This window comes from Lissotriton vulgaris, chromosome 8 (assembly GCF_964263255.1).
Source record: "Lissotriton vulgaris chromosome 8, aLisVul1.2, whole genome shotgun sequence".
Classification (NCBI taxonomy): domain Eukaryota; kingdom Metazoa; phylum Chordata; class Amphibia; order Caudata; family Salamandridae; genus Lissotriton; species Lissotriton vulgaris.
In genome coordinates this window covers 102,537,474-102,563,571 of record NC_141696.1, presented here as the reverse complement: position 1 = coordinate 102,563,571, position 26,098 = coordinate 102,537,474, and the positions used below count along the sequence as shown (strand labels likewise).

The 26,098-nt window shown below is 48.3% G+C and overlaps 1 protein-coding gene across 1 annotated transcript in view; it reads left to right on the top strand.

The window, feature by feature from the left end:
- LOC147693535 (ecto-ADP-ribosyltransferase 5-like) overlaps positions 1-26,098 on the top strand; it is a 323,762-nt gene that overhangs the window by 272,632 nt on the left and 25,032 nt on the right. The window contains exon 5 of the mRNA XM_086933752.1: positions 13,457-13,501. Within this exon, the coding sequence (XP_086789878.1) occupies positions 13,457-13,501 (45 nt within the window). The remainder of the gene's footprint in view (positions 1-13,456; positions 13,502-26,098) is intronic.

Genomic DNA, 26,098 nt, shown 5'->3' with positions numbered 1-26,098 from the left:
TCAGGCAGTTCACAGCGCTTCACAGTAGGCTCCCTTCTGATCAATTCCTCCTCACGCAGAACCCGTGCCACAACGAGGGGTAAGTTCCCTCAGCGCTGTCCAGTCAAAAACTTCCTCAGACACACAGCACTTCGGCGCTTCACCGTGGTCGCAGTTCTCCTCACACAGCTGGCAAAGGGGCCACAGCTTCCTTGGGGGCACCAACCTCCCCAAAACAGCGCTTCCACAACACAGCGTCCGGTAGGCACACCTCACAGGGGCTCAATCCTTCCCAGGCGGCTCCACCCGGCCCAGCACTTCCAAGGGGGGGCCACAGCTCCTCCAGAGGGGCAAACTCCTCACCTCCTGGGGGGAATCCAATTAACTCCTTCCTTTCCCAGTGCTCTTTCAGCGCGGCGCTGGCATGGTTCAAGATCCCAACTGTGACAGGGACCTGGGTAGGGCCCTCCCTTGTCAGGGGCCCATGGGGACAGCAGCGGGGGGGTTTATAGGGGTGCAGGGCCCAGCTCACAGGCCCATGTGGCGGTCGCACCTCACGGCAGGTCCCCCTCCCTTCCTTGTCCCAGCGCTGACTAAATCTCTGGTGACACTTTCCCCTATTTATACCCTCCTCCCAGGCAGTGCCAGGACCTTCTAGAATGTTGGCACATCTAGCCTAAACTGGTTCTAGGGGAGGGGGTGAGCACCCTGGGTGCCAGGCTTTCCCTCCAAAAGCTAGGGGTTGCTGGGTAATGTTATCTAGACAGCTGACCTATGTCAGTCAGGTGGCAAAACCCATGGCCATGGCATCCATTTTAAAAACAATACATTTCAGTCAGGTGCGTTTTCAAAATGGGGGATATTTACAAGTGTACCATTTACAACATGTAATTTTACATCTTCACAAAGTGTCAGGTAATTTACATTTTTCAAAAGGGGTCTCACACCACTCATGGCCTATACAGGTTTAATCCCATGGGGGAGACAATCCAGATAAGGGGGTCAAAAGCGAAAAATTTTGGGGGAAAAAGGCCAAGTCCAACACCTCCCCCCAGGGCCTCTGCCTCCTCATCTGTAAGAACCAGCATTGGTTGCAATGCCAGGAAGTGTTGGATGGATCCTTCATCCCAGTCAGCCACACTCGTATAAAGGTTAGTATAATACTCCTTAAATTGGGCATTTATGTCCACTTGTCTGTACTGTCGAAGTCTGCCTTCATTCTCAATCTCAACTATCAGGGAACCTCTTTTTCAGGCCAGTTTGGTCTCTCTCAGCATGAGCCTGCTCCATATACTGGCAATAATCAAAGCACTGCAGTCTCTCCACTTGAGCCGCCTCTTTCTTTGTTAAATATAGGAGAGCCTGCTGTGAGTCAGAATTGTTTGGTCTTTGTTGTTCTATCTCCCATAGCTCACCCTCTTCTCTCTCCACCTCAGTCAGCAGGGTCCTCCTGACCCCCATTGATGTCGCTATACATTGACCCCGGATTACCACCTTGAATGCATCCCATTCCAACCGGGGAAAGGATGTAGCGCCATCATTATCTACAAAGTATTGGCTGATATTCTCTCTAATCTCAGCTAGGAAAACCTGGTCCTATAGAGACTCTGGATTTAGTCAGCAGGTGGGAATTTAGGGGCTAGTTTTCCCCAACTCAGCTGTAAAAGGACCGGGTTTTGGTCCGATAACGTTCGGGTCAAATAGTCTACGTTAGCCACTAAACTGGTCAAGTCAGGGACACATAGGAAAGTGTTGAGACGTACATGCAATTCATGTGGTCGGGAGAAAAAGGAGTAGTCCCTAGAGTGAGGATGTTTGCGTCTCCATGCGTTGATTAGACCCCATTGGACCCCATTGTGTCTGCTAATCTGAGAATGTCCGGTATACAGGGGAATCCCTAAGTGGAGGATGCGACCGGTCTACCTGAGGGTCAGCCACGCAATTGAAGTCATCCCCTATGATAGCTGTGTGAGTCACACAAGGGACCAGCAGTCCCGACTGATTTGCCAAAAAGGTGCCCTGTTTTAGGTTAGGGCCTTAGATATTAATTAGTGTTTCATCTCAGCCATCCAGTCTCCCCAACACCAGCACATATCTACCCTCTGGGTCTATAAGGATATTCACATGCTAAAAAGGGACTCTTGCTCGTATCCAGCTCAACACGCCCCTTGCATATGCAGAGTAAGTGGTGTAGAAAGCCTGCCCTCTCCACCTGTGCTGAAATGCCACCCCTTCTTTAGCCAATAGATGTCTTCTGTAAGAGAGCCATGTGAATCCTCTTCTATCAGGAAAGAAAAGACCTTGTAGTGTTTAGACATGATATGCAAGCCTCTTATATCCCAGGAAAGGACTTTATATATCCCACTGGTCATCATTTCTCCAAGTCTTAACTAATTCTAGGGCTCCCGTCCTCACCAGCAATCCCCCCATGTATGAAGCCACCCCTTCCATAGGACTCAAACCGCCCTGCTCTTGACCTGCAACTCAGGACCCCCTTTATAACAGTGAAACCTTTAACTTCCCAAAACCCCTGCCCCAGGACAAGTAGGTGAATACCCCTCAACCAAACCTATTGCAAACTTAAAACTTCTTGTGAGAGCGCCCATGAACTTTCCTACATCGGGGGAAAGACCACATTTTGACCCCATAGTGGCTTCACCACTCCTGTGAGCAGGACCCTAATAAATTGACTCAGGCCCAGGGGGAACCAGAATGGTGTCCCTCCCAGTGATTAGCCAAACCATATAGCTTCAAAGTCATGGATGACAGGGATATTCTACACTGTTTCTCATCAAATTATTTCATCCGTTCAAGGTGTGACTCTGTGGAGTCCATGGTTCGAGGTTTCGGAAGCACTAGAGCTGCATCCTGAGTTGGAATCACGGGCAGCTGTTTCATCTGTCTGTGACGCTGTGCCCGGTCGCTCACTGCTCAGTGAGGAGACCGCAGCCACAACTTTTGTCATTCCTGTTCGGTTGCAGCCCTTGATCGAGCCATTGACAGCTGTTCTCTGCATCTAGTCCTAGATCTTGGTCTCTGGTTACGTTGATCCCGCGACTCCTGATTAGGTACTGGCTGCTTACTCATGTCTAGCCATTCCCATACCTCTTGTTTGTTATTTCACCTTTTGGGGTCGTCACTCTCAATCTGGTTGGGAACATCATGGCATATGGTATCTCCAACTGTCTGACCTTTGTCTTGGCCACCAAGTACATGGAACATCGGAGTTGGACCTCTCTTGAGAAATCCGGGAAAATTCTCTCAGTGCTACTTTCCACCATCAGAGATCCCTTCTGGCTAGCCTGGTTAAGGATCTGATCTTGATCTTTATAGTAGAGAAGGTGAACTACGACTAGATGTGATGGAGCCCCCGGGGGTGGATGTTTTCGCTGGCACTCGGTGCGCCCTATCAAGAGCGTAAAATGCAGAGAGGCCCTCATGCACTTATCCGATCCTCTTCTCAAGGTAAGCCAGCATATAATTTCACTCAATCATTTCCGGCAGGCCCAAAATGTGGATATTGTTGTTCAAGACCTAGTTTGAGCATCTTCTGCCTCATCTACAGTGTGTGAACCTTGACCTACAGGCAAGTAACTCCCCCTGTCATTGATGCCAGAATTGGAGGCAGGTCTGCTAGTTTCCTTTCTGTTGCAATGATACGTTCCCCCCAACTGACGATGGTCATCCCTTAGCAGCCTCAAATGCACGCTCAAATTGTCAGTCCTAATTTCCAGGGTTTCTTGATTTGTGGTGATGGTCTGCAATATGTCCTGTAGCATAAGACCTCCGAACGCCACTGGCCTCGCTGCCTGGTCACTTGCCCATATAATTTCTAAGGTGCTAGTAATATTGTTATAGGCTCAAGGGTCATAAGCCGCACTTCAATAACCCCTAGTAATCAGATCCCCTGGGGACCAGGTATGCAACATGGCTAAGCCGCACTTCAATAACCCCTAGTAATCAGATCCCCTGGCGACCAGGTATGCAACAAGGCTCAGCTGCTCTCGCCGTATGGTTGCTCTAAATGCCTCGGAATATGATGCATCAGCCGCATGTGATCTCTATTGAAGGTGAGGGAGCCTGATCTCCCAGTGAGTCCCCAAGTGTCTTGAATTCAGGAAGGTTATAGGTGGTTTAGTAGCTCATCATTCCCCCATCAGTCTAGCACTCTCACAAATCCCTCCCATGAAAGATCCTTAGTTATATCTCTATGTGTACAGTTGGTCCCCCCACCAACAGGGAGGCGCCTCCAGCACTCAGCAGACGCGATTTTCTTGCAGAACGGCTTACTGGCTGCCAGATCTGCCCTCCCATCATGGGGGATGGACTCTGAGTCCCCCTCTGCCCAGCGCGTTGTCGGCGATTTCAGCCCGAGGCGCCCTCCTCCCCACCACATTGAAGTTATATAGTTCGCTCAACAGCATCACCTCTAGGCCTCTCCATGCTGATTTACGCCCCCAGCGTGGGCGCACAGTCGGGGGCCCGTCATCGCTGCACAGTTCTCGCCTGCCTTTTCAATCATCAGGAGTAAATCGCTGTAGCTGCCTGGGCGCCGGTCACTCCTCTGCAGTGCTCCCTCTGATTCAGAGCAGAGGGGAAGCTGCCTTTCCGGGGGCTGCAACCCCTAGATCAGAACTCTTCAATCTGTGGGGCGCGCCCCCATGGGGGGGCGCAACACCGTCTCAGGGGGGGGCGCTCACTCCACACTAAAATCTCACCTTTGTCCTCTACTGATTCGAACAAATGGCAGAGTGGAGCTTCAGGGGCCTTAAGAAGGGGTGAAAGGGATATATGATGTTACAACGCGTACTTTTAGCACGCATACCATTACCACTGATTTTTCACAACGCAGGTCATTTTACAACGGAAACCTTAACAACGCAATACACTACAACGCAGATACTATTACAACGCATACCATTACAATGTAAGTATAGGTAAGTATATAATATTAATATATAATGTAAATAATTATTTTTGTATTATTTAATATAATTATTTATTATTTAATTATTAAATAATTTTATTAATAACATTAATTTTAATTTTTTATTTGTAATATATATTAAAAATACCCCTTTACTCCAAAACCCAAACCCAGCCCTAAAACCTAAAAATACCCCTGTACCCCAAAACCCAAACCCAGCCCTAAAACCTAAAAATACCCCTGTACCCCAAAACCCAAACCCAACCCTAAAACCTAAAAATACCCCTGTACCCCAAAACCCAAACCCAGCCCTAAAACCTAAAAATACCCCTGTACCCCAAAACCCAAACCCAACCCTAAAACCTAAAAATACCCCTGTACCCCAAAACCCAAACCCAGCCCTAAAACCTAAAAATACCCCTGTACCCCAAAACCCAAACCCAACCCTAAAACCTAAAAATAACCCTGTACCCCAAAACCCAAACCCAGCCCTAAAACCTAAAAATACCCCTGTACCCCAAAACCCAAACCCAGCCCTAAAACCTAAAAATACCCCTGTACCCCAAAACCCAAACCCAACCCTAAAACCTAAAAATACCCCTGTACCCCAAAACCCAAACCCAGCCCTAAAACCTAAAAATACCCCTGTACCCCAAAACCAAATACCACTAAAAAATGTAAAATAAAATGTAAGATAAACTTACCTATAATTATACTTACGTTGTAATGGTATGCGTTGTAATAGTATGTGCGTTGTAGTGTAATGTGATGTAAAGGTAATCGTTGTAAAATGACATGCGTTGTAATAGTATGCGTGGTAATGGTATGCGTTGTAAAAAATCCGTGGTAACAGTTACATACCGGGTGAAAGCCATCAAAGCCTCATTAACAAGAAAAAGGTCTTTAAAAGACCTGTGAAATACTCGGGTGGGCTGTGTGCGCGCCGGGAAGCTGTCTCATCAGGCTGCCACACACAGGGTTTGGGGGGGGGGGGGGGTGGGGGGGGGCTATCCTGCTTAATTCATACGGCTGAAATGCTTTAGCTGCAGTGGGAGGCAAGGAGCCCCCTTTGCTAAAACTGAAAGCGACGATTTCATAGCAGAGGAGACTCCTTGCCTCACACTGCAGATGCTTTCAGTTTTAGCAGGGAAGGCTTCCTGCCTCCCACTGCAGCAGAAGCATTTCAGCTCTCGGAATTTAACCCCGTCCAGGGAGGGACAGCTCTTCCCAGAAAGGCGACAATGTTGCTTTTTAAATTACACCAGCAAGAGCAATGATCACAGGGCTAAAAGGGTTTTAACCCCTTCGGTTCTCATGTCATGACGGAGTGGTTCCGTCATGAGCGCCGGTTGAGCTGTGCTAATGACGGAACCACTCCGTCATGGCCCCGCCCGCTCAATAGAACCTTCAGCACAGCGCGAAAATTTGTGCCGCGCTGAAGAGGTTAAGTTGCCAAAAGACAAATCCCAGTCAGGTGTTTAAACAGCCTGCAAAATGCTTCTCTTGACACTAAATATGAGTTCTAAAGAAGTATGTATTAATTTATGTTACTTTTCTGTCTTTATTCCCTTTTATTTTCAGTCATATCATTCAAGCAGCCCTAAAACACATTTTAAAGTGCTTTCTATTTATATTTGCTGTTCTGAGTATGCACAGATAAGTGCTGAAAATAGAGCTTTAGGTGACTGCTTTTTTTTGTACAACGTGGGACATCAAATTAATTAGCTGGCAACCCTAATCATAAAAATTGAATTTTGTTGCAAGATCAGCCCAGTATTTATTTCCTCCACCCTTGTTCCCTGGTTAATGCCGTAATTGCAATAGCAAAAGTTTAACATATCTGAAACCCTGTGCTGCCTTCAATAGCGTGCTGAGTTACTGCAAGTGTCTGGGAATGCACCCTGCATTCAGACAACTTGCTCCTCATTCTCGCCCTTCACTTTCATGCTCACCCTGCACTCACAGCCATCACAATTCCCTCACACTGACCCCCATGCACTCACACCATTCACCCTGCACTCAGTGATCACTCTGCTCTCACACAGCACTTGCGTGGTTTTCCCTGAACCTCAACCTGCAGCCACACAAGCACACTAACAACCCTGAACTCATGTGACACTTCACTCACCTGTCCCCCTCACTGCTCAATCTGCAATTTCACTTAAACAAGCCCATCACTAACCATGCATTCATTATGCACACCAAAATTCATATGATTACCTCATCCTGCAGTCACTCCACTTACCCTACTCTCACACTGTTGCATACCTCACTGTGCACTCACATGAGCACTCCTGCCACCCTCACAGCACAGAGGGTTAATGTGCCTGCTACAAAGAAGGTGTACCATGCAGATCAAAGTACTGAGGGGCATATGTTCAAGGAAGTTGTGGAGTGAGGCGTTAGCAGTCATGGTTTAATGCCTCTCTCCTCCACTTCAGAAAAAGAAGGCTCCACCATATTTACAACAATATGGTGCAGCCTTGCGTTTCCCCTGCACTGGCGCTACACTTAGCAGTGTAGCGCTAACGTAGACACCATTGCACCATAGTGCAAGGGTGTCCGGGTGCAGGGAAAAGATTGTTTATGTACAGGAGGGGGACCTTCCTGTACATAAACAATCTTTAAATGCCATTTGTCCCACTTCCATGTGTGCTGCTTAATGCCGCACACACAGAAATCACAAAATGGATTTATTTTTTTGAACATTACAAATACAAGGCATTTAGCTTTTTCCATGTGTGCTTCACAAGGCAGCACACATGGATGAAGCAAAAATGCGGAGAAATAATGCATTTCTCTTAGTTTCGCCAGCTTAAGACCAGATTGTCCCTGTTCTTAATTTTATCGCTGCCTCACTTTTACGCTGCCCTTGTAAATAGGGCGCAACATCAAAATCAGTGCCTGTTGCAGTGGAATGCCCACCGCTACACGCACTTCCCACCCTTTAACGTGAAGCATAGCATGAAAGGGGGCCTTATTTACAAGGCAGCGTTAAGCCAAGTTAAGTGGCTTAACTCTGCCTTGTAAATACGGCAATGCCCCTCTCGCCACCACAACGTCGTAAAAAGTGACGGTGTGGTGTCTATAGGGACTTTTACATACGCCCCTGAGTATGATGAAACTATGAGTAGCACTATAAAAAAATATATATGTTTGCCAGAAAGGTGCTATAGAGAGATGAGGTGCATTGTTGGTGAGTGGTAGTGAGGGAATTCATGGAGGAGGAAACACTCATTGTTTTGAACATTATTTGCCGGATATGGCCCGGGATATGTCGGTGGCGGTTGATTATGTAGTGTACCAGATTCCAGAAATTTCTGTCAGGTGGTGGGGGGAGCCAACATTTAAAAAAATTCAGCTGGGGGGGCTCAACCTGCAAAAGTTTGAAGACCTCTGCTCTAGATCCTTGGCCTCAGAATTGAGCCCCTCACAGCACCCTAATAAAGGATGCCCCTTGAAGCAGTCGCTCAGGGGCCCAACTTCTTCAGGCACCCCAGCACAGCATACCTCAACGGTAGCGGCCCCAAAGATAGAGGCCTCTCAGGGGTAGTCCAAAGTCTCCAGCTTCCTCACCCAGCCACGATCACATCGGGTCTGCACCAGCAGTAACTCCAGTTCAGTCACGCGCCGAGGTCAGTTGTCTGTCCCCGCCGCACACCGAGGGGGTGCTGTGGGTACTCAGCAAGGACCGGTGGGAGATTCCAGACAGCATCTTGGTAGCTCTGCTCCACTAAGTCCCTTCAGGCCTTGCTGCCGACTCCTTGCCGCAGCAGTCCCACCAGCTGCCGCTCAAGTGCACCCCAGTTGTCAGTGTCCCTTGGTGAGTGGAGGTATGGTGCCTGGGCCCATCAGGTTCCGCAGGATGGCACTGGATGGGGCTTAGCTGATGGGAACTCCGCGTAGTGCGCATCACTCCATCGGCATCAAGCCACGCCCCCCTCCGCCTGATACAGTTCACGCAAAGTGTGCAACGCAATGATCTCAGTAGGCTGGTAAGGACTTTAATGACCTGCCTCATGGCACTACATTCCTGAAATGCAAGATCTGACAACTGAATATAGGTCATGGCATCTGATCAGTAGCACCAGGCAATTGCAGTTCAGCTTTTCACCTATACCTAAAAGTGGAGACTCAGGGGCATAGCTTAGTCAGTGAGATTCAGAGGGAAGAAATCGGAGAAGGGGGTTTAAGAATTTAAAATTTCCCAACTAAAAAAGCAGTGGTTGGCAGGGTGAATCTGTGAGGTGGCCAGAATTTAGGATGGACTATTCTAATGAGGAGCAGGGTCAGTACTGATCTGCATTAGGTGGGCCCCTGGGGCTTAAAGCTTGGTGGGCAAGTAGTTCACTTCTATTGAGTACCTTGCCCTCTGAACTCCAGGATCACTCACCCGGTGTTGTAATTTTGCAGACTGCAAGTTTTACACTGAAGGAGTAAAATGTACTCAGCTGGTGTAAAACTTCCTTGGATGGAACAGAGTAGGGGCCACCGGAGGTAAGCCACCTGACCGTCTATTGAATGGCTTTTTTTTTACTGTCTGTCTTGTGTAGATATATTGTGGTGGTGAGGGACAATAAACAAAGAAAAATGACCCCCACACCATGGGACAAAATCCATATGGTGAAGTGGGTCATTAGTTTTTTTATTTCTCAAATACAAACTCCCGTTAAAGGAGTTAATTTTTTGTAAAATAACAACCTTTGGAAAAGTTTGACAACATCCGCTATCTTTGATTAAGCCGTCCATCAAACTTTTCCTGCATTTAATGGAACCTGCCAATGTGTAGAGATGTCTGTGTGGTTGGCAGTTATCTCTGTATTTCGCAGCCAGAATAATGGCATGGTGGCCTGCATAAAGTTCTAAGCCATCCTTTCTGCCTTTAATTCTTATTCAAAACCAAAATTCCAACCCTCTGTCAAGTGTGTTGCACATTGAGTGAAAAACAATTGTTCTCAATGCCACCCTGAGCAATTGCCAGTGATAGCACTATTTGCAAGCATACATCCTACCACCTTTTGGGCTTTTCATGCCAGTAGTGGGTCAGTAAATCTGAGATTGGCACAGCTTTCCAAGCCTTCCACTGCTAATGTTTGTGGATTCCAAACAGCATTAAATTTGCATCCATTCAAGGAGTATTTCTGTGGGTGCAGATGTGCTACTTTTCTGATAAAGCTGTCGCTATACATATTTAAGTTCCTGATCCAAAAAATGAATGAATTAAAACTTCCTAATGAAATCAGAATTGTCAGAAATCCAACACAGACTTGGAAGACCCGACTCAGGCCCCCCAGACCGAACTACCAATCCAACAAGCATTTATTTGGGAGGTACCACACCACAACCCTAACCCCAAGATCTATGCTCCTATTCAAACTTGAGACAGCAAACACAAATTAATGGATAGAAGAGCCCACAGTGTGGATGTCAAAAACCCATAAAAAGAAAGTGTAATATTGCACCAACTGTGGATGACTTGGGAGCAACAGTAAAGGGAACCTTGTGGTTCTCTAAAGTTGATGTCAACACCAGATACCTTCAATGTCTGCTAGGTTAAAAATCCAGGTAATTGGACATCTTTCGCCACCTACCTCGGCCTCTGCAAGGCTCCATTTCTGATTCTCTAGTGCAGAAGAGGTGTTCCAAAATGCCAATTAAGAGGTTCTTGATGTGCTCATGTTTGACATACAAATATCAGCACTAGGACATACCAAGATTCTTGAGGATCACCACTTCCGACTTCGCTGCATCCTGCAACAGTTGAATGACTTTGGTCTTACCCTCAAAAGCAAGAAATATGAGTTCAATTCATGTGTCAGCTTTTTCAGATATCAGTTCTCAGCTGTTGGGTGGCCCCTGACTCCCACAAACGTTGAAGCCATACAATTGACACCTCAATTCACAATCATATCAGAATTCAGGAGTTTTCTTGGCATAGTCACATATTGCAGAAGATTCATTGGGAATTTTATATTTCTGAGTGGGACATTGAGAAAGTTGACTAAGGCCATGCGGAACTAGACCGAATAACACCAAACCACATGCCAAGCATCAAAATGCCCACTTACAGCAGAAACTACTCTCCAAAAGTTCTACCCACACGAAGTCTCAGAATTAGCAATAGGTGCCTGCTCCTAGGGTACTTGAGCTGGACTGTGACAAAAGCAACACAGGGGAGAGCAGGTTCCTATTGCATATGCTTGCAGGGCTTTGCCCCCACTGAGCAAAACTATACCCACATTGAGAAAGAGGCAGTTTTGATTAATTGGATGTACCAACATTTCCATCTTTATTTGTATTGACAATCATTTACAGTGGCAGGAGTAACCTTTCTCAGTGGTATAATGACCGAAATCGGATGACCTGTCAAAGTACCAGCGACCAGCCATGGCCGCAGAGATGAATTGTGTCATTGAGACCAAAGAGTAAATCAGGATGAGGGTAGAACCCTCCAACCCACTTTGTATCCCTCATGTGCATCTGTGATGCTCCTACAATTGATGACTGTTTACAGCTAGCTAGCAGCTCAACATGGAGCCGCCAGTGGGGATCTTTACCATAAAATTAATTTACCCACACTTCAGAAGCCTGCAAAATCTTGCATTTCACATACATTGTCAGACATCCGCTTGCTGTTTTACAGAATTTTTTTTACTTCAGGCACAGAATTGTGACCCGGTCAAGCTCTTGCAGTGCACTTGCCTCGTGTAGGGCTGTAAAAAGTGGTAAAACCAAAAAACTGCCTCTAATGGAAAGTTGGATTCGGAGTACTAAATGAATTGGTGGAGAGCACGGTCAGATAATACAACCACTGTCAAGTCTCTACTCTAATCGACCCTCTAGCACCTGTTGCAGCCAAAGGTATCCCTTCCCATCTATGGGGATGCCTGGCATAAGCAAACATCTGAGCTACTGATATCCTCTATCGCCAAGTCGCCGGTCTTCCACCTCTTCCTAAATTGGAAATGAAGAAAAACTGGTAGCTTGGCTGGGGCAATGGTTGTCTTGAAGATCTAGACAATGTCAGAGCTGCTGTCTTCACCAAGCAACAGATTCCTTTGCACAAGATAACAAGGAAACTGCATTGACATTTGGTGCATACACTCTTTTACCCTCTTGTCATCACAGTGCCAACACTATATTGCACTACCAGGCCCAGAAAGTCTCATTTGCTTCAGACATTCTTTATCTCCCGCACTGCATACACCTCATCCAGACCCAGATGTCCTGAACCCCTTCAAGCTTAACCCCGCCAACAACTAATCCCTGAAATTCAACAAAAATGACACAAAACATCTAGTTAAAACCTGGCTCAGCAATATGAACCTGGATGGATTCAAACTCCAACCTTGACATGTGAATCCAGGGCAAGTCACTTGTATTACACATGGGCACTGACCTCAAGGGGCACTTGTAGCCTGGGTACCCGCCAATGACTATGCTACGCATGTAGCTTAGTTCCATCATTTCTAACTCGCAAGACACTACATACACCATCAACAAAACTAAGATTTCATGGTTCCAACTCTCTACTAATTCAATTAAAACCATTTCTCCCAGACAGTGACTTTAGAACTGCTGTCCGCACGTCATACTCAGGTATCAGGATGGTGGCAAATCTTTGCCCTACAATCTCCCAAATTCCACACTGGTCCCACCAAAAGGACCCTTTCTCAACACAACATGCCTCATCAGTGGTTTAAAGAAATAATACCACATCATTCTCACCCCGATAGATCACCACTAGTTCCCCTCTTCGGCCACACTGTCTTCAAAACTAGCTGTATCATCTACAAAGAAAATCCGACCTGCACCGTAGCCTACCAGGCTGATAAGCTCACCTTCACCAGTAGTTTCTAACACATCAGCATCCAGGGTACCACTGGAGTGGAGACAAATAAGTGGAAAAAACAAAGCAGAAGCCATCTCCATCTATACAGTGGCCAGGACAGCCCCAAATCAGCTCCAATTTAGGAAAGAGCTGAAGGCACACTTCTTTACGGAACACTACATCACACAGTCATTATCAACTGCACCTTTCAGAACCCAGATATGCCTCCAATCACTCGAGGAATGAAGCTTTGGTTTTGACCCTCTACTCTGCTCTGCAGTCTTTCTACAATGTTCAAGCCATACAAATTCCTCATCAATGCATACATGAATATTTTTAATTATAACTTAATATATATTTGAACATAAAGATATATTGTTATATAAAAGTATGGATTTTATTGATGTGGTTAGATGAATAATTGTGAAATAGTTCCAAAACATTAGGCTAGAGGTCTGTATGTACAGGTGCATAACTCGGTGCTAAAGATCCTATGGCCACGCCAGGGTTTCACTGAGCGAGTGAAAATTGGGGTCTCCATTATTGGGAATAATTTAAACAGAAATATCAGTTTATTAATTTTTCATTGCAAGAGTGCATTTGAAAAACTACACCTTTTTGAAGAGGAACTATTGTTTACATTGAAATCTATATAATTTTTCTGATTTGAGTTCTTGCAGAAGTATCACAGATTGAAACCTGCATTCTTTTCGTTTCAGGAATGAAAGCCAAGTCATCTTTCCCATATTGCCTTTACAATTCTGGTAAGACTTCACTTCATGTGTTCTAATGGGGAAGGTTTTGAGATCTCGGGAGGAAAATTGAAAGTACAAGCACAACTCTGTTTCTTATACATTAAAGCTCGCAGTTCATTAATAACTCAGATTAATGAGGGGTCAAAAAACTGAATTCCATATCCTCCTCGGACTAATCCTAATTTAAACCAGGACCGAAAGTCTGCAGATGTTTAGATCTTCCACTTAATTCGGAGGAGAAAATTGAGGAGCAGAATAGAGTAAAGCAATAACCATAGTTGTCAATTACTGGATATTTACACTATATGAAGAGACCCCAAGGAGACCTCTGAGTTGAGAGGACAGACCACCAGAAAGAACATTCTTGAGTCTATGGGAAAATCAAGGACCCAATGAAATGTAGAATATGGTGTCGCAAAACCTGCAATTCTCAAAAACACCACGCTGATGACCACATAAGTCATATTTTAGTATTTAGTGAAAATTCTTTACAATTCGGGAAACGCTTTACGAGTTGTAAAACGTGTTTTGCAGCTGATTATGCATCGCACTTGGGAAGAGTAGTAATAGAGTCATCCTCTACTACCTATGATTTGGTAAGAGACGGGTGAGTGGCTCGCTGAGACAAACCATTAACGGTTTATAAAGTTCTGAAAAGAGGTGACAAGAGAGTCGCAACAGCGAAGATCTATCCTTTGGTCAGCTTCCCCTTGGAAATCTTGTTGGGTGGCCTGAATATCCCATGATGAGGGAAGGCTTCCCTGGAAGCTGCTATGGTTTCACCAACTTGTGGGTTCCAATGAACTTTCTGCAACCACAGAAAGGCTGCTTTTGTAATGTAATGTAAGGTGGATTTGTAGAGTGCTGCTTGTCACCCATGAAGCATGAGGGTGCCCATGAGCTGAGTAGGGGAGTGTAGCCATGTGGTGAGGCTGGCCCTAAATATAGACAGTTTAGATGGTCCCACAATAAGAATAATTGAATAGCCAGGTCTTTAGCTTCTTGCCGAATTCAAGATGTAGGACAATAGGTCATGGTTTTGATTCATTTTCATGTTGTGAAATATTGATAGTGCTATGATATTCTTTCAAATGCTTTATGAAAGACATTTAAGTATGTTTTAATATCATTAACATATGTACATTTATGTATAACATATTATTATTAACATTTATAACTCTACTATTCAGGAGGTACATGTATAGGCTGGCTATAAACTTTATCAAGTACCATTGCCAGCTTTTCGTCATCACCTTATACCCTCTGCCCATGCGCAGGTTGGATACAAAAAAACTTGTTTTATAATTTGAAACTTTGTAGGAAGGTCCAATATTCTAACAAAAAGAGGAAGACGTTATTAGATTTCTGGAGACATGATGACAGACTGATGAGTCCCCAGATCTTGAATTTTAAGTATGCTCTTGCTTAATGAGAAGTGTGCAGGGAATGTGCGTACACTTTTATACAAATGAGGGAAGAGCCAATGCAGGGACCTGTTCACCCCTAATAAGATGTTGTGTGTCTTCTTTTCACTCCAATGATCACCCGTGACAATACTGTCTCGAAAGGTACCTTCTTTTTGTATCTATTACGTTAGTATACAGTAAAGATTTGTAGTACTTTACTTTGGTATTTTGTACTCCTTTGAATGAAGTGGTAGATTCCATGTAAACAAATTGCCCTGCAAGAGTCTCTGATAAGACTGAGGTGGTCTGAAACCTGACTAAGGGGCAGATTTATGTTAACTGGCGCATCCCGAGGGATGCGCCAGTTAACGTGCGCCACAGCTACGCCACCCATGGTGCGCCGCATTTATAATGCGGCGCACCATGGTGCAAAAACGGCACAGATGCGTGACGCATCTGTGCCGGAAATGTGGCGCATTGCTGGAGTTGCGTCGCAAGCGCGACGCAGCTCCAGCAAGGCTCGGGGGTGCCCCATTCTACTAATGCTGCATCAAGACCTACGCCTGCTTCAAGCAGGCGCAGGGTTTTGACACAGCATTGCCCTGAAAGTGACTGAGTGAAATCTCATAGATTTCACTCAGCCACTTTCAGGAAGCGTTCCTGCGCAGGAACGCCCCCCCCTGCACAGGAACGCCACCTTATGGCGCAGTGCTTTACAAAGTGACGCATCTCCTAGATGCGTCACATTGTAAATAGGGCGCATTGTTTGCGCCGCAGTTGCGTCAAATAAAGTGACGCAATTGCGGCGCAAAGAGGCGCAACGGCCTCATAAATCTGGCCCTAAGTTCCAATACTCACTTCCTAATAACAGAACAGAATACAAAATCTGCAGGATGAGTTCAACCGTACTCTACATGTGAACCAGACAGTTTCAAACTGACGTCGAATTAATGACATCACAGCTAGCAAGCATGCATCAGATGTCTGTTCCCCTGACAACAGACACAGAGGTTACACAGATCAACAGATGAAGATGGTCAGTGTTACAACGCATATGGCGTGACACCTTAGCCCACTGCAGCAGAAGCAACCGGTGCTGAAGGAAGAACAGATGGGAAACACCATCCCAGGTCCTACATTAGGACATTTCTCGAGGTATGCATATAGCGTGTGGCTCAGCACGTGACTCTGTACATGCTGTGCATCATAGTACTACTGTACATAGTTCCGATTTAACAGATTTGGAAGCAGGTTGCTGTTTCTACAATGATAGGAATAAAAGAGGCAAAAGATAATGGGACATATTTCAGGTTATGATTGCTAATTATAGCACCATTGATTTTTCTCAGCAGGTTTTATTTTTGTATAGCAAAACAATCCCACAGCCACGTCCAGGTGTGGCATCACACCTTTTGTTGGATTCAATACACTGAGTCCTCTCTTCCTTGTATGTGTCATCATCAATCAAAGGCCCTCTACCAGTCAGTTATTCTAGCTTTGCAGATTAATACGCCACTTAATAATACAAATTATTGATGCTCATCCCACTTATAAGTCCGAACATCAGTCAAAGGCGCATAAGGAGGGTTTGGTAATGGGGTGAATCAACCTAAAAAATGGTTGTTGACCCAGATGGACATGAAGAAGCTCATGCTTTGAAACCAATACTGTTATTGCATAGATGCTATCATCTAGATCTGTACGCATTGTTCTCACGGCTTCTCCCTTTCCCTCATAAGACAATACAATACCCCAATGGCTTTTGTTTTCCACTGGTCTATATTCATTCCGTTTATTATATTGTCAAGTTGCTCTTACATCATGATTGTGTTATACCTCTTATTTATAACACATGCGCTCTGCTGCTCTGTTGGAACAGCAACATGTACACAAATAAAAAGAAAAACTGGTGTAATTGACAGGATCCAGTGGCTGTACCATAGTCTTTATTCTTTTTTAATTTCAGAAGTTTTACTACCTTTTTTGTTTTTAGAAAAGAAGGATATGGATTCACAATGAGACGGAAGAGTTGCAATATGTACATCACACAATATGAGAATTTTTTTGAGAAATACATGATCATTAGTGGTGCTTTCAGGGTTACCACTGCAGAATATTTGTTATGCCTGCAGATCAGAACAGAGTATGGTATCTATCAGATTAGGTCATAATGTCCTTCTTCATATATTGTATGTGTTGGGCTTGAGCTGAGCTTGATAGAAGGAGGAAGAGACCAGCCTGCGACGTCTTCGAAGTAGTATAAACACTTACACTTCTTCTTAACTGCACTATTTATAACTACTTCGAAAATGTTGCAGGCCGGTCTCTTCCTCTGATATTTACAATCTAACAAGCAGTTATTGCAATGCAATAGGTCTCGCATTTTAACTATTAGTATTGTAAATGACAATGCTTTTTATTTATGTTTTAAAACCCAAAACATAAATAAAAGGCATTAGCTCAAACTTGCATGAATGCGAGACCTATTGCATTGCAAATGTTTTTAGGTCTCGCGACCTATCAAGCGCATTGAGCGGAGCAAGAATTCATGTCTCGAAAATCCTCGTGAAACCAAGGGCTTCTTGCGCTGCGGTTTTGTTTGAGTTCACATGAATCACGTGACCAAACAAGCACGCGCATTCCCGGCCGCACAGCACATCAAAGGGCTTTTCCTCCCCTAATTATTCATGGCCGGCCGCAGGCCGGCCGTACTTTCAGTTTGCCGGCATTATCAGGTACGTGTTGTTTTTTTCACTTTGTCTCCGTGCGTGCTTTTTCGTTCTAACCTTCTCTAATTTCTCTCTTTCTTTGCAACATCGTATATATCTTCTGTCTAACCTTCTCTAATCTCTAGCTGTCTTTGATTCTATCTACAATCTCTCTGTGTCTACCTCTTCCCTCCCCTCTTGACTTTCTCTCTAGTCTCTACTCCACCCACCCCTCCCACCCCACCTGGCACCACCACCTCCTCCCCTAATTTAATCATGGCTGGCCGGCCGTACTTTCTCTGCCGCTTGCTTTTTTTTTGGATCCATCTCACGCTGACTTCTTGTTATCTTTGGTTATATTTTGTGAGGTTAAGAAAGTTAATGCAAATATAGTATGGCGCTTGGGGTTTCAAACTGTATAAAACCACTGGACAGTCTCCCTCAAGCTCCCAGCGAGACAGAACCCGCGTTGCCAGAGACCACCACTGCAGCTGGCACTAATTGGTCTCTTTCGCCATCTCAGCAGACAGGCCAGAGAAGGAATGTGTTAAATATTCTGAGTGAGTGCCCTCCCACCCGCTCCCAGTGACCCCTCTGGAGCTTGCTGCATGGCCATTGGCTGGCTAGTGTGGGAATCACTGCACCGCTGCCACCCATGCTGGGCTTGCTGTGCGGTATCTGGTAACATTCAACTAGGCAACATACATAACAGTACAACTCTGATGCACCAACACCATGCTATTCTCACAATCAGTAAAGCATAAAAGGCCATGCAGAAGTCAATGTGCCACTCTCCAGCAGGCATACTGCGCATTATCTACAAGTGCAGGCAACACACAACCATAACACTGTCAATTTAAACCCAACAAACATGGCCGCACAGGATTCTGATGAAACAGAATTTCAGATCAGTGGGGCTCTGGCCAATAATAGAATGAGTTCGCATAGGAAGAGATACCCTGAAGGTTATATTTATTTAGAGGAGTTTTATATAGCTCGAACATGATCCAAAGGGATCGGGTATCAGAGCGCTTTACATAGCATAGCATAGCGTTACATGATTGTTAGGCATGGGGAGACTCGAACCAAGTTCCCCAGATTCGAGGTCGACTGCCCAAACCATTTGGCCGACTCCTCTCCCAGAGTATGTGTGAAACGCAGATATGTGCAGACAAGCAACACACACCAAATGCAGAAGAGTAAGCATGAAGCCCAATGTTATGGCTTTATGTTCATCTGACAGTTTTAGCTTCAATTTCCCACGACTTGTGGCAGAGAGAGGCCGGCCCCAATGACATTCGGCCCATCTAAGTACAGCCCACACTCAAATAACAGGGCAGCACTGAAGCGCTGTTTCTGTAATGACAATTACACGACGTGCAGAAAACCGCCCACAAAACCATAATGTAACACAACTTAACTTCCAGTGCTTCCACTAATGATAAGTAAAAACAAATACCATCAAACACACAGCATGCATGCATGCGCACGCGCAGACACATACATACAAATACAGATGACACATTTTGGAAATATCAGCAAGCATAACACAAGTTTCAGTGCTTCCACCAATATGTAAAAACGCACAAATATGTATTTGTGGGTGCGCGTTTAAACAAACAAGATAAAGGCATACAAACGAAAATAGTCGCAGTGCACAATTTGCTGGCTTTTTGGTGGACAACTGCCAATGTTCATGGATTTACAGTTAGACACACAGATCTGCTTATTGCACAACTCTTCGGCTTTCTTTCTATGCACACACAACTCCCAGCCTTGGCTGGATTGTGTCAAACAGAACCACTCAGTCCGACAGACATTCTGCCCAGCAACAGAACACCCACACTTCAAACAGCAAGGAAAGCCCTGTTTCTGCAAGTCATTTGACACTGTCAAAGGTCAGCTACGGGACCTGTCAGGGACAATTCAATGATTCTAATGTGGAAAGGGCAAGGGGTCATCAATTCAAGTCAATTAAATATTCCGTTTTATTTTTAGTAGTAAATTGGGGCCATTGTTGGCAAAAATGGCAGGGAGGTGATGGTAAAAAGCTCTAGAAGTTTGAGAAAACAGAATAAAACACAAAAAACAGCCACCTTATGGAATGGAGCCTTGAATATGGATCAAAGTGCGCCCTGGTGAAGGGAACTGAGAGGGTGGGGCCACTGACTCCTTTCTTGCAGAAAGTCTTTGAAGAGAAAGCTTTGTTCTCCCGGTTCACTTTTTAAGCCATTCAGCTAGGATGTTGAGTTGAATGCAAAGCTTTACATGACTCTGCCTTCTATTTGAAAAGGAAGGGTGCACGTCGGCTCTGGCTGAATTAATCATTTGCTGTTTTTATGTAGGTTTTGCCCCATTGGTATCAGATGATAAGAAATAAAAGGCTGCATTGCTGACAGGCATGCTAACTATTTTTTTTTCCTAAATATATTTTTATTGCAGAGTTATAAACAGCAGGAAAAAGTAATCAGCCAGTACATTTGTGGGCCCCTCCCACCAGTAACAGTTCACAATTGTACACAGCCATTCAGCCCGCATCCCGGAGGCCGGGCGGCATATCAGATCGCTCTGGAGGAGCACAACACAGTGTACGTCCCATGGGGACCCTGGCGAAAGGTCGTATTGAGTATCTGCTTTTACCCCCCCACCCACAACAACAGTCCCGTCAGCCATCTCCAAGGTGTCAACGTAATCGCCCCATCGGGGCCTGTTCTAGGCTATTTGGGCCTTCGTGTCAAGCCGTTCCAACCACTCAATCCGCCCGCCACTCAATACCCCCAGTCCCAGGAGATCCAGGCCACCACCAGCAACCCTCCAACGGCTTCCGGCCCTCCCCAACCCCCTCTATAACTAACCCCCCCAACACCCCCCCCCCCCTGGCAACTGCTAAGGTGTGTGCTTCGCTTCTACTGAACTGGATGGTTCCACTACAGTGCTTGATGGCATACTTCTGTGTTCGCCCCGCGGTGTCCAGCGGCTTAGACCTCGCCGTCTTCATCCTCAACCAAAGCATCACGCAGAGCCTGTACCACTAACTCCCACGCACGCGCTGCATCCAGAGCCTTCTCAGTCCCCAACTTCACCGCTTGCTTCATCCGGAGCACACTCTCGCAGTCAGACCATCGCAGCAACTCATTCTTCCATCTACGCAGTGAGGGACCCCCCCTGGCCTTCCAGTGCCACGATATTTCCCTTTGAGCCAATATCAGGCCCAGATCTATAAATTTACTGGTCACCTTGGTGTGCTTAGTATGTGGGAACCAGAGCAATAAACACGTCGCCATGTCGAAGTCTACCTCCCTGTCAGTCACTTCATTCAGGAGGTCCCCTACCTCCGCCCAATAAGTTCCCAGTTGCGGGCACCCCCAAAACAAGTGGTCCATGTCCGCCCCTGGGGACGAGCACCGGGGGCAACAGGCGTCCGGCACCCTAAAGTGCCGCTGTAGTTTCTCTGGGGTTAGGTAGGCCCTATGGAGCACATAAAAATGGACCTGCTGAAAGCGCGCATTCCTAGTGCCCTTCCACGTGCGTCGCAGGATATGGCCCCATGCCGTATCCGGTATTGGCCGGCCAACGCTCTCCTCCCACTTAGCCTTGAGCCCATGGAGTGGTTCCAGCCCATCGTTCAGCATCCTGTTATGGAGGCACGTCACAGCTTTGAATGTGCCAGCCGCCATCACCACATATTGGCATGCCATGGTCGTCGCGGGTTCCAGGAGCCCCTCCTTCCAGTGCTTTTGCACAGCAGCCACTATAGCCGCGTGCAGTAGGAAACCCCATTCAGGCAGTCCGAACTGGTCCCGGAGCACGTCAAACGGTGCCAACGCCCCATCTATATACAAGTCGCCCACCACCTGCAACCCCGCGTCCTCCCAATCCATCAGCGGGGACCAGTCCCCTCCGTGCGGTAAAGCCGTCAACATCCCGATCGGGATCTCCGGGGCATAAGGCCGCGATGCTCTCGCTCTCCGGAGGCTCCTCTGCCAGCACAGCCGGAGCGTCCGCTCCTCCATGGTGAGGGCCCGTAATTCGAGCCGTTGCTGCATAATGATGTACGACAGCACGTGGCGTTGTATCCCCCGATCCCGGTCTTCCACCGGCCCCCGGAACACCCTGGCCACATTCTGCGTTAGGACCTGCAACTGCGCCGCCAAATAATATAGCTCAAGATCGGGCACAGCCATGCCCCCCTCCAGCTTGGGGCGAAGGAGCGTGCTCAAGGCTACCCTACGACGGCCATGCCCCCACAGAAAGCCAATAATCATGGACCGCAGGTCCCTAAACACCCCTTGGGGAATCCAAACCGGTAGCGTTCGGAAATAATAAAGGAAGCGCGGGAGCGCCACCATTTTCAACAATGCTATCCTGCCCAATACTGTCAGCGGTAGGGTCGACCAGAAAGACAAACTACCCCGCAGTGACCGGACACAACGGCCAATGTTACCCTCCAGGAGGTCGGCGGCTGAGTGGTAAATGCGGACCCCCAAGTAGACGATGCAAGAGGGCTCCCACGTCACACCCAGGTCGCTGCTAGGGGCTGGCGATCCCGCTCTCAGCGGAAACACACAGGTCTTTGCCCAATTGACCCTGAGGCCCGACAATCGGCCGAACTCGGACAGCAGAGCCATCGCTCCGACCAACGCCCCCGAGGTGTCTGCTAGGTACAGGAGCAGGTCATCCGCATAAAGCGATATATAGTGCCATTGCCCATCCCCCACCACTCCCGCGTAACGGTCGCCGGACCTCGCATGGACCGCCAAGGGTTCCATCGCCAGGGCAAACAATAGAGGGGAGAGAGAGCATCCCTGTCGTGTTCCCCTGCCCACCGGATACGCGGCGGATACCAGGCCGCCCAATCGTACCCTCGCCGTCGCCGAGTTATACAAGACCCTCGTCCACCTCCTAAACCCATCGCCCATGCCAAACCGCTCCAGCACTCCATCCAGGAAAGGCCATTCCAAACTATCGAAGGCCTTCTCAATATCCACGGACAGTACCGCTGGCGACCCCTCCCCTTCCAAGATGGCGTCCATTATTCCCACTAGGCGGCGGATATTCATCGCCGTACTCCTCGTGGGTATAAACCCGGCCTGGTCCCTGTGCACCAGGCCCGTCATATGAGGGGCCAGTCTAGTGGCTAGGATGCGACTCAGGATCTTGTAATCCACCGTCAGCATGGACAGTGGGCGATAAGACCTCACGTCCACGGCATCCCGGCCAGGCTTGAGGAGTGGTACTATCAAGGCCTCCCGCATGGAGGCAGGCAACACCCCCTTCTCGAAGGCCTCCGTATATACCACCAGCAGCCTGGGCGCCAGAGCGTCTACATAGTGCTGATAGAATTCGATTGGGAGGCCGTCCACCCCTGGCGTCTTGTTACGGGCCATATGTTTGATAGCCACTCGAATTTCCGTTAGCGTGATCGGGCTACCCAGGTCCGTCGCGTCGCCCTCGTCCAAGACCGGAAGCGGCCTCTCCCCCAGGTACTCCACGATGTCCTGCACCCCCACTCCCAGCTGACTCCGGTACAATTCCTCATAGTAACCCCGAAAGCGGTCTACTACAGCCGCCTGAGAGTACACCATCTCTCCCTGTGCGTCAGTAATGCTGAGGATCGGGCAACCTCTAAGTTCCGGGCTAGCTAATCTGGCCAAGAGGGTACCCACCTTGTCCCTTTCTGCGTGCGCCCTAATCATGTACTGCCTGTAATCATAGCATCTCAAACGTTCCGTCCCCGCGGCCACCACTTCCTTCGCGTCCAGTAACTGGGCCTGTAAACCTGGCTTGGTAGGCCTGCGGCGTTCCAGGTCCCTCAAAGTCTCCTCCGCTTTCATTAGGTCATTCAGCACAGTCGTTCGAGCATTCGAGAACCTACCCAGGCACACCCCTCTCACCACCACTTTCATTGCATCCCATTCAACAGACCTGCTCGTCGCCGTTCCTGCGTTCACACCGAAATAACTATCAATGCCCTGCCGGACCGCATCGTCGAACACAGAATCCTCCAGCGTCTCCGGCCGAAGCCGCCATGTTGGAATTACTGAGCGCTCCCTCTGCCATTGAATATGCACCAACAGGGGGTTATGATCAGATATCGTCCTAGCGAGATACTCAGCATGGGTGATCAATGGCGCTAGAGAGCCCCCACAGAGCACCGAATCAATCCTAACATGCAAATCATGTAAGGCAGAATAAAAGGAGTAATCCCTGGTTCCCCTGTGCCTCTCCCTCCAGACATCCAGCAACCCCCACCGTTCTTGCCAGTCCTTCCTGTGCGCGGCCAGCCTGCGCACAGGAGAGTCTACCAGGGGGGGATGGGACCTATCCAGAGCCACATCCGTAATTGAATTGAAGTCCCCCCCTAATACTATCGGACCCGCCAGGAAAGAGGCCAAGGACCCCGAGAGGCCATCAAAGTATCGGCCTTGGTCAGTGTTAGGTGCATAAACACAACATAAAACCACGTCCCGTCCATACAGTCTCCCCTCCACCGCTACAAACCTGCCATCCGGATCTATTACCTGATTCAGGACCTGGAAGGGGATCCCCGCCCTCACCCAGATCAAGACCCCCCTGGCATACGCTGAATAAGTGGTGCCAAAAACCTGGCCCCGCCATCTTTTCTGCAAGGCAGCGCACTCTTTTTTAGTGAGATGAGTCTCCTGGAGCATAGCTATCCGGACCCCCCTGCGTACCAGGTATGCATGCACTTTGTGACGCTTCACCATAGTCCGCAGCCCCCGGACATTCCACGTTAGGCATTTCAAATTAGGTAATGTCCCCATACCAAGTCCGTACAGTCCATTTCACACTCCCACGGTCCATGACCCCCCCAATGCAGTTGCCCCCCCCCCAACAACCCCAAAACTGAAACATACCCCAACCCCCACTCCCCAGGACAGAGCATACGAACCCAATGGCCGCCCCCATCCAAACCTCGAACCAACCACTCGCACACCTACCCTGTGGTCTCCACCACAGTCGGCCTTAAGGGCCTAGGGGGGGTGAGTCGCCGCCGACCCCAGCCAGCGGAGCCCGCGTCCGCCCTTCATCCCCTCAGATACATTCCGCTCCCCCACCCTGCAACCCGCCCTCCAGCAACAGGATATCACCCTACCATGAAGTCCCGATCAAGACCAAAGTCTGTCTTAGCCGCAGATAATATTATCCGAAGTCTGTGGGGTCACTGGCGGCCCCTTCTGGCTCTCCGCCTCCGAAAGTTCCTCTCCTGTTCCGCTGCCCTCTCCACCCGAGTCCGTTTCGGCTCGTTCACTATTCTGTTGCGACCCTGTGATGGCCGCCGTCGCCGCGAGTGCGTCCCTCTTCTCCGCCGCCATTTGGGCCTCCCGCTTCTCCCGCTGGCGCCTGTTGCGGGACCTGATACGTTGAGACTGCCGCACCCTGGGCTGCTTGGGCTGGTCTCGTCTACTTTGGTGCGTCCTGTCCGTCCCCGCTCTGTACAACTCAAGCCAGTGCCAAACGTCGTCCGGAGTTTGGAAAAAATGTGTGGTGCCATCCATGATGATCCGCAGCTTGGCCGGGTAGAGCAAGGAGTACTGAATGCCTTCCTCCCTGAGCTCCTTCTTCACAGCAAGGAACGATGCCCTGTCCTTTTGGACCGCCTGCGTGTAGTCCGGAAATATCGTCACCTTGCTGTTCTCCACCCCGTAAGGACCCGACATCCTTGCCCGCTGGATGAGAAGGTCTCGATCTTTATAATGGAGGAGCCGCACCACCATTGGACGGGGGGGGCGGCCAAGCCCCGGCGGGCGAGCGGGCACCCGGTGGGCTTGCTCCAGGGTGAAAAATGGAGTAAGCCCCTCCGGCGCCACCACAGTGCGGAACCAGTTCTCCATGTAGGCCACCGCATCCTCCCCCTCAATCCGTTCCGGCAGGCCTACGACCCGCACGTTGTTCCGCCTATTGCGGCCTTCGGCATCCTCCGCCCTCCGTTCCAGAGTGTCCAGCCGGGCCAAAATGTCTGTAATCCTGTGCTCCGCAGTCACCACCGAGGGCTTCAGGTCCAGCAACAGTTGGTCATGATCCTTGACCCGATCCGCCAGCTTCGCGTGATCCGCACGCAGCAGCCCCAGGCCCGTGGCCACTTGGGCAATGTCGTTATGCAACGCCTCCTTGGTGGAGGTGATCGCCTCAAGGATGGCATCCAAGCGCCGGTTCAGCCGCTGTTCTTGGTCAAGCTCCGGGGAGGGATTCTCGCTCAACCGGGTCGATGTCGCCGAGTCCCCTTCGCGGCTCCCGGGTGTCGGCCCTCCGATCGCCGCCATGTCAGGGCGCTGCGTCACAAGTCCGGCCACCCTTTCTGTGAGGCGCTCTCGTGGGCCCGTGCCGAGCCCCGGGCACCAGGCAGCACAGTGTCACCGCCAATGGTCGTAGGAGCAATGACCAGGCGGATGAGCTCCGGTCCGTCACCCCCACTAGTCCGGTGGGGGGAGGATGAGTCACGGGACGGCGGCCGACGAGGGCCCCGGGTC